At 29.6% G+C, this 8212-nt stretch overlaps 1 protein-coding gene across 1 annotated transcript; it reads right to left on the bottom strand.

The window, feature by feature from the left end:
* Window positions 1–1845: 1845 nt before the first annotated feature.
* Window positions 1846–3053, bottom strand: LOC112690427 (general transcription factor II-I repeat domain-containing protein 2-like; the record flags this gene model as incomplete). The annotated part of the gene is made up of 1 exon (XM_025564437.1): window positions 1846–3053. A coding segment is annotated over exon 1 (1208 nt), but the record flags the coding sequence as incomplete, so codon positions are not given.
* Window positions 3054–8212: the final 5159 nt, after the last annotated feature.

An 8212-nucleotide genomic window follows, 5' to 3' on the forward strand; every position in this document is an offset into this window, starting at 1 on the left:
TATTCCTCTATAAGGGGTAACTGCGAGTGCTGTCTCGTATTCGCCTCAAAAAAATTTGTGACATTGAAAGAACAAGTTATGGCAACCCGCCACCCGAAGCATTACCTTATCGACATACCTGGGTGGTGAGCTTATAGCCAGTTTTTAAGGGGGGGAAATCCCACTGTATTTTGGGTACCCACAGGTGATGTTAAAAAAATATTCTAAAATTTAAGTTTATATTTATCTTATAAGAGTAATGGTTTCGTATTTTAACTAATGTTGCTTAAATTAAATGGAATTTATTCTAAAATATTTGGCAAAAATAAATTATGTTTTATAATAGAAAAACTAGAACTACATTTTCGTGTAAAAACTTATTATGATAATATAACAGCTAAAATTCACTACAAAAGTACAAACAATAAACAATTATAACCGTCTGTAAAAAATATACAAGATTCCAAGAAAACATATTCATGATACTAATTACCACAATATTAAATAAAACATTTGATTTATTTTTATTTAACTATTTATACATTATAATTTATTAAATATACCAGCTTTTTTTTGTTATGAAAGGCCCAAAAGTATAGTAGGCACCTCCTAAATGCAGGTCTCTACACGCTTATGAATATAGTATACTTGAATGAAAAAGTTAATGAAAAAAAAATTGTACCTGGCAATTGTTAATAATTAATTTAAGAATAAGGTTATATAACTTAAAAAAATGAATAAAAATAAATAATAAATAATAATAATAATAATAATAAATAAAAGTAAATTTTTCAAAAATTACAAAATAAATTGTTTATCCTTATTTGACCCTAAAATAATAGTTTTGTTAAAAATTATATTTGTCTTAAATATTTCATAGTGTAGGCTTGAAAGGATAAGAAAAGGGTTAAAAGTTCTTACCTGTAGAAATATCTACATAAACTATCTTCAATGACTGGTGAATCCGCTGTTTGAAAAGTTAACAAATCTACCTCTGGTCAGCGATATTGGGAAAATAGTTAATTGACAAATTAAAATTGTTTAAATTTGAAACTTTAAAGCAGGAGTCTCCAACCTTTTTTTACCGCGGGCCAAATTTGATATACGCTTTGGCATCGCGGGCCAACATTTTTAGAAAAATAAATAGGTTATAAAATTGAGCAATAAATAATAATAAATAAGATTTATTTAAAAAATGTATGTTTATTTATATAATTTTTTTATTTTATAATTCAAAATTTCGTTTTATTATGATAAGAGTAAGTTATTTAGTGAGACGTTTGGAACTGCTTGTCTTTTAAAATGTCTTGAAAGTTTGCATCAAACTTTGTGGTTCCAATTAGCAGCGTCGCTTATAAATGTTCGTCACTTAAGTTAGTTCTGTACTTAGATTTGACATATTTCATTTTTGAAAATGTCTGCTCACATAAGTATGTTGAGCTAAATATTGATATCATTTCACGCGCATGTTTTTTGAGATTTGGAAATGATTCCTCTGGCAACATGGCGTAAAATTGTTGGAGACTAGCTTCCTTGAAATAGTTTTTGAAATTGTTGTTTGATATGAGCTCGATAACTTCAAGCTGAAACTCTGTCGGTAAAGTTTCTATTTTTAATGCAAATGGATTTTCAAAAATTCGAATACGGTCTTCTGCACTTTTGAAATCTCTAAATCGGGTCTGGAACTGCTCTTTTAAATAGGTGAGAACTCCAACAGCAAAATCGGTAGGGAATTCTTCATCATTTTCAAGTTTGAATTTGTTGCATGTTGGAAAATGGGCAAGATTTTTTTATATTAATTGATTTGTGAATAGATTTAGTTTTAATTTGAAAGCTCTAATGTAGGAATATGTATCTGAAATCAACGAGTTAGCTCCTTGCAACTTTAAATTTAACTCATTAAGGAGCTGAGTTATATCGACGAGAAAAGCTAATTTCCATAGCCATGTTAAATCAGTTAACTCAGTTATAACACGGTTTTTTTCTGTCATAAATGTGTCGATTTCTGAACGAAGATAAAAAAATTTTTTCAAGACGTGACCTCGGCTGAGCCAACGAACTTCGCAATGATAGGGAATATCTAGGTACTCGCTTTCAATTTCAGCAAGAAAGTTCTTAAACTGACGGTGACTGAGAGCACTTTTTCGAATATAATTTACATTCTGCACAACAATATTCATAACTTCAGATATTGGTGCATTTTTCCCACACAAAGCTTGCTGGTGTATTATGCAGTAAATAGCCATTGGTGCTGCTGCACCAGTCTCAAATACAGCTTTACAAATATTTCCAACCAAACCTGTATGTGCTCCACACATGTTGCGTCCACCATCAGTAGTTACGCCTTTTAAAATGCTAAATTCAAGACCCAAAGTAAAAATAGATTCTTTTACCTTCAAAAAAATTTCATTACCAGTACATGAGTCTTTCATTGAGTGGACAGCGGCCAATTCTTCGGTTATTTCAAAAGATTCATTGACTCCGCGAACGAATAAAAGCACCTGCGCTGAGTCTGAAGCGTCGGTAGATTCATCCAAAGCAATTGAAAAATATTTAAAGCTTTTAGAAATATCTTTTAATTGACGAATAATATCATTTCCGAGATCTGTGGTACGTCGCGCAATTGTATTCGCTGACAAGCTAATACCGGTGAATAAATTGATTTTATCGGGACAAATCTCTTCAACTGTCTTCAAAATGCACTCCTTTACAATTTGGCCATCAGTAAACGGTTTTCCGGCTATCGCCAGAGTACGAGCTACTTGAAAACTTGCCTTTACGAGGGATTCATTTTGACATGACCGTTTAATAAAAATTGACTGTTGAGCTAGTAAATTCTGTTTTAAGATTTCAAATTTGTCCGATCGTAGTTTACCAGATAGGTCGTTATATGTAGATGCGTGCTTGCTTTTATAATGTCTACCAATATTATATTCTTTCAAAACAGCAACCTTTTCCTTGCAAATAACGCATAAAGCAACATTATTTTGTTCAATGAAGAAATAGTCATTATTCCACTTTTTGTTAAAAACACGGCACTCTGTATCGACTTTCCGTTTTTTACTTAAACTCATATTTATTTTAATACAGCACAGAGCACTACACTCGATAATAAATGACACTTAACTACAATAATCATAAAAACTGATTCTACATAATTTATAAATTATACCCGATACACTACAGTGGACTCACGGAGTTAGAAAAACCCGTCGATTACACGTTCGATAGCATTATTATTACAACGGAAAAAGTCGATCATATCTTATCTGACAATCGCGTAAGTTTTGAGTACAATATTAGGCAGATAAGTGTGATTGACGAGTTTTTCTATTATTAGTGTTAGTATATATTTACAAACATTATAAATTGTTATGAATAATACCAAAAGAAAAAAAATAATAAATTTATTTTATTTTATTAATTAATTCAATAAAAAATAAATTAAACTAATGAAAATTAATATTAATATTAATGTTTTTTTATATATTATTTTTAAAACATTAATTAGCTAGGCGGGCTGGTGTAAAAACCTTGGCGGGCCGGATTCGGCCCGCGGGCCGTAGGTTGGAGACCCCTGCTTTAAAGTATTAATGAAACTTATGGCTTCAGAAGAAATTAGAAGGAAATTATATGTGTTTACTTACAACTCCGTTGTTGATGTGACAAATATTTCGTACGAACTATTGTTAGGTTGAAAAATTGGTGAAGGCGAAAGGAACATAAAAAGGAGCAAAAGATCGGGATTGACGTTGAGGAACTCTAAAACAAATTAAGGAAAGCAAATAGGGAGAGTCAATATTACCTTGTAACTATGTTGTAAACTACCTTGTAAATTATTCAGGAACTTAATGCCCGAGATTCGTCGACTGTCAACATAAAATTAATGAAAAAATTATTATAGTTATTTAATAGTAAGAGTGCCTGAGTGAGCAATATACCATGAGCAATATTTAATTGCGTTTTCCTAGTTCCAACGGGTATGCATATAACCTATGTAGGTAACTTCGTCAACACAGGTCTTTCGGAATTTTAATTGGGTTTGGGTACGATTGGTATTTTCAAAGTCAAAGTCATATAAATCTTTAAATAATTATTATTTATCAGTAATATACCAATAATTAATAATATTATATTTGTAATAGTATATATAGTTTACCCAGAATTCAACATTCTAAAAGCAAACCATTTATTTTATCAACTATTAGTCTCCCAAAATTCAAACTAAGTTGGGTACCAGTGTGGCATTTAGAAATGTGCATAAATTATTTTTGTCAGAATGTAATTTATGAAATATAATTGAAGATAATTTTGAAATGAGTAATGAATCTGATGATAATGAATGTAGTAACTATGATTTTTATGATATTCTTACTGGAGATTATTCTGTTAAAAAAGTAAGACCATTAAAAAATAATGCTAATAAATAAAAATAAGTACAAATTTAGCAAGTGCGAAAGCGCTTTTTAGTTTTGATACAAAAAAAAAAAAGATTTAAATATTTTAGGTATGTTACCTATTATTAAAAAAGTTTTCCATAAATATAACACAACTCTACCATCATCCGCCCCAGTTGAAAAATTGTTTAGTAGCGGTTCCCAAATATTGACTCCTAGGAGAAACCGTCATTCTGACAATTGGGATGTTGATGTGTTGTAAATATTTGAATAAATAATATATTAATATTATAAGTTAAAAGTAGTATATTAATCTTTTAATCTTTGTATTGTTAATGTTATAAACATCATATTTATAAATAATTCTTATCAGCTGTGTATAAATTATATTATCATAATGTTATCATCATAACATCAAATAAAATGTTCTTTTAATTATTGTATATTATATACTTATAAAATGTACATAGTATAAATGATATTTGATGTATTTTACCTAATAACAATATTGTATATTTACTAATACAAATTTAAATACATACTAAAACTGTTGTTAAGGTTCATACTGATAAGAATTTATTGTGACGAGTCGTGAAAATATTTTACCAGTGGTATAATACTAAGATGGGGCCATAGACGAAAATAACCCCCCAAAAGATTTAGTGTTAGTTGCGCTACTGGTTGGAGGCCTAAGGAGCGAAGGGTAGTTTTATACTTATGTCTTATTGGGCCGGTCATCATTATGCCCTACGCTAGTAAATATTTAAATGACGCCCCTGACCGCAATTATTAATTATTTATAGAAAACACTATTAATAACTTATAAGGTAGGTATATTTAGGTATATTATATAATATTATAAACATTTTTATACAAATGAATGTAGAATATTTTATATTATTTTTAAAATCAAGAGGAATGAAGTTAATCATTGATGAAAATTTTGAAAAACAAAATATGCTAGCTTTTACAGTTTCACTTCATCGTGTATAATACCATTTTGGGATCAATATACATATTAACAACATAACGGATATCCTACTTTCCTATATTATAAGATAAATGATAATTTTTTCTTTTAAGCTGCTTTGTATAATAATAGGATTTGTTATTTGTAACTAAGTATTATGAAAAATTTTATAATTTTGAACAGTTTTTAAAATATTTAATAAAAATGTACATATTATATTATTAATATCTATATTTTATAATTTTGTGTTGTATAAAACAAAAAGCATATTATATTGATATTTATTAAATTTGTATGTTGAGAGAATATTATAAGGATTTTTTTTCACTAAATAGTTTGTTTTAACTTAAATTCAAGGCTTTGCACCCGAATAATTTTTTCAGGTTTCGGGTTTCGGGTGTTGAATATATTCGGGTGTTCAAACACCGCAATACAACATTTAAACAAACGTTTGGGTGTTAATAACCGTTATTATTTGGGTTAATATTGGTTAATACAGGTGTTATGTAGTTAAGGAAAAATATTATTTTTCATTGGTGGAGGGTAGTGAGCCCCCTCCACCAATGAAATATTTATATTTTTTGTTACCTACCTATGTAATAAAATAGTAATTTCTTATACAACTGTGCAACAGTTTTTTAAACCAAACTATCATTATGTTAATTTCAAGCAATTGTGTAACTACGATTTATTTTCGGGGAAGAGGGGGTTATTTTATATGTGTATGAAGCTTACAAATTGTAATATCTATTAAGATTAAAAATACTAACACTATGTCCTACTCCTAGTTAATGTGGGCATATCGCATGCGACAAAAAACAAACTAAATCGGGGGGGGGGGGCTTGAGGGAACTAAGTCCCCCAAAAATATAAAGTACATGTCTTAGCCCTCCTAGCCCTAAAAATTGTTAAGTGACTAAAAATACAATAATTATTATAGTTGTAAAATGCATTTTTTAATAACTGAATTAAAAAAAAATATTCTGTGATAAAAATTAAATCAAATTTGTAAGATTTTACAAACTTATAGTCATGATTTGGAACGATCGCAATTAATGTAATATTAATAATATGTAATAATACCCGTATAGGTTGTTTAATTTAATTAATTAATAATATCTGTTTAGAGCACCTACTCCAAAAATGTTTAAGATAAGGCACCTAATTGTTGATTAAAAATGTCAAATTGTCAAACTTCGTAAATAGCCTTGTTGAATAAATACTTGCGCACAGTGGTATCTATAGGTAAAATAAGCAAATAATGCTCAGCCCCCCTCCCCCACAAATTTCACCAAATTTCCGCTTATGGTTTGTGACGCGTGCACAGTGTGTACTGAACACACTTAAAACTCACTAGCTAGGACATAGCGTAATACAAAAATAATAGTAATTTGTACTTAATAATGTTACGATGAAATTATTACATCAACAAAAATTGACAATTCACGACATAGACATGTGTACTACACGCCATACACTGAACAAATACGAATAATGCGAACAACAATTTAGGTAATCATACGCGAGACATCAGTTCTATTTCAGCCTTACAGTATTGCAATAAATAACGACTCGGTGATTCGTAAAGACCTATTACCTATTAAATTATAATAATACGACGTATTCGCTTGGGATAATTTTAAAAATAGTATCCCAGTTTTTATACTTGAACATTCAACATACTATACCATTCATGCACAACAGTCAATATGATTTATTGCTATTGCCTATATTTAGATAAATTTATATTAATTAACAATTTTGTATATTATTTGTGAAATTATTCCTGTGAATAATAATTTTACTATTAAACAACTAATGACAAAACTGAAATAACCACAAAAATACATATAAAATGATATGTAACATAAAGATTGTAAAATAAAAAATTATTCGGGTTTCGGGTTAAAACCAATATTTTATTCGAGTTTTGGGTGTTTGATTTTTTAAGGGTTTTTAGGGGTATTACGGGTTCAGGTTAATTCGGGTGCAAAGCCCTGCTTAAATTACTTAAATTTTAGGTATTTTTATTCTTTTATAGTGATTAGTGAAGTTTGTATCTTCGTGATATTTTTATAAACATATTTCACAAATGATGAACAACTACATACCTATTCAGTCCATAGGCATCACTATGGGGTATCGAGAGGTATTTTTGCTACCCCAGAAATTTGTTGAGGTAGCAAGGGTATTTTTTTGCTAGGTACTCAAAAAAAGTTATAGATTTTACAATATATTCGAAGTTTATTATTCAAGTGTATACGAACATAGACCATCTATTGTTGTAATTGTATCCAAAATAATTATATTTCGTTTTAAGTCCAATACGGATAATGAGACAGTGTATATACCAGGACCGGCGTTAGGGGGGAGGCCAAACGGGGCATTAGTCCAGGGTCTCACGCTTAAAATTTTCATTGAAAAATATTTTGTACGTAAATCTCATAAAGTAAAAAGTGAAATGCTAGTGCGATTTCTAGAGAAATCCGTTGGCCTATAATAAAAAACCAATTAACAAAACAACACTATTATATTTTATAGGTACCTATGTCATGTATGCAGCAACGACGATCCATACGGCACGTCGCACAGTACGGAAACCGGGATACATAAAAAAATTGTTTTATTGCATACCTAAAATGTAATCAGTCATTACCCGATATCGCATATATTACATGTTAACGCTTTTGATTGCGGCCTAAGTTTAAGTTTTGCCCAGGACCTCGAAAAGGTAATGCTGGCCCTGCCACTATACGTCATACCAAGATTTATGAAGAAGAGTTAGGCAGTTATCATGTTAAATCTTTAAAAATGTATTTTTTAACTTTCTAAAAATAAACTTTGCTACCCCAATATTTGGACTTTA

The sequence above is a fragment of the Sipha flava genome, unplaced genomic scaffold (assembly GCF_003268045.1).
Source record: "Sipha flava isolate LNK unplaced genomic scaffold, YSA_version1 50315_pilon_pilon, whole genome shotgun sequence".
Lineage (NCBI taxonomy): Eukaryota > Metazoa > Arthropoda > Insecta > Hemiptera > Aphididae > Sipha > Sipha flava.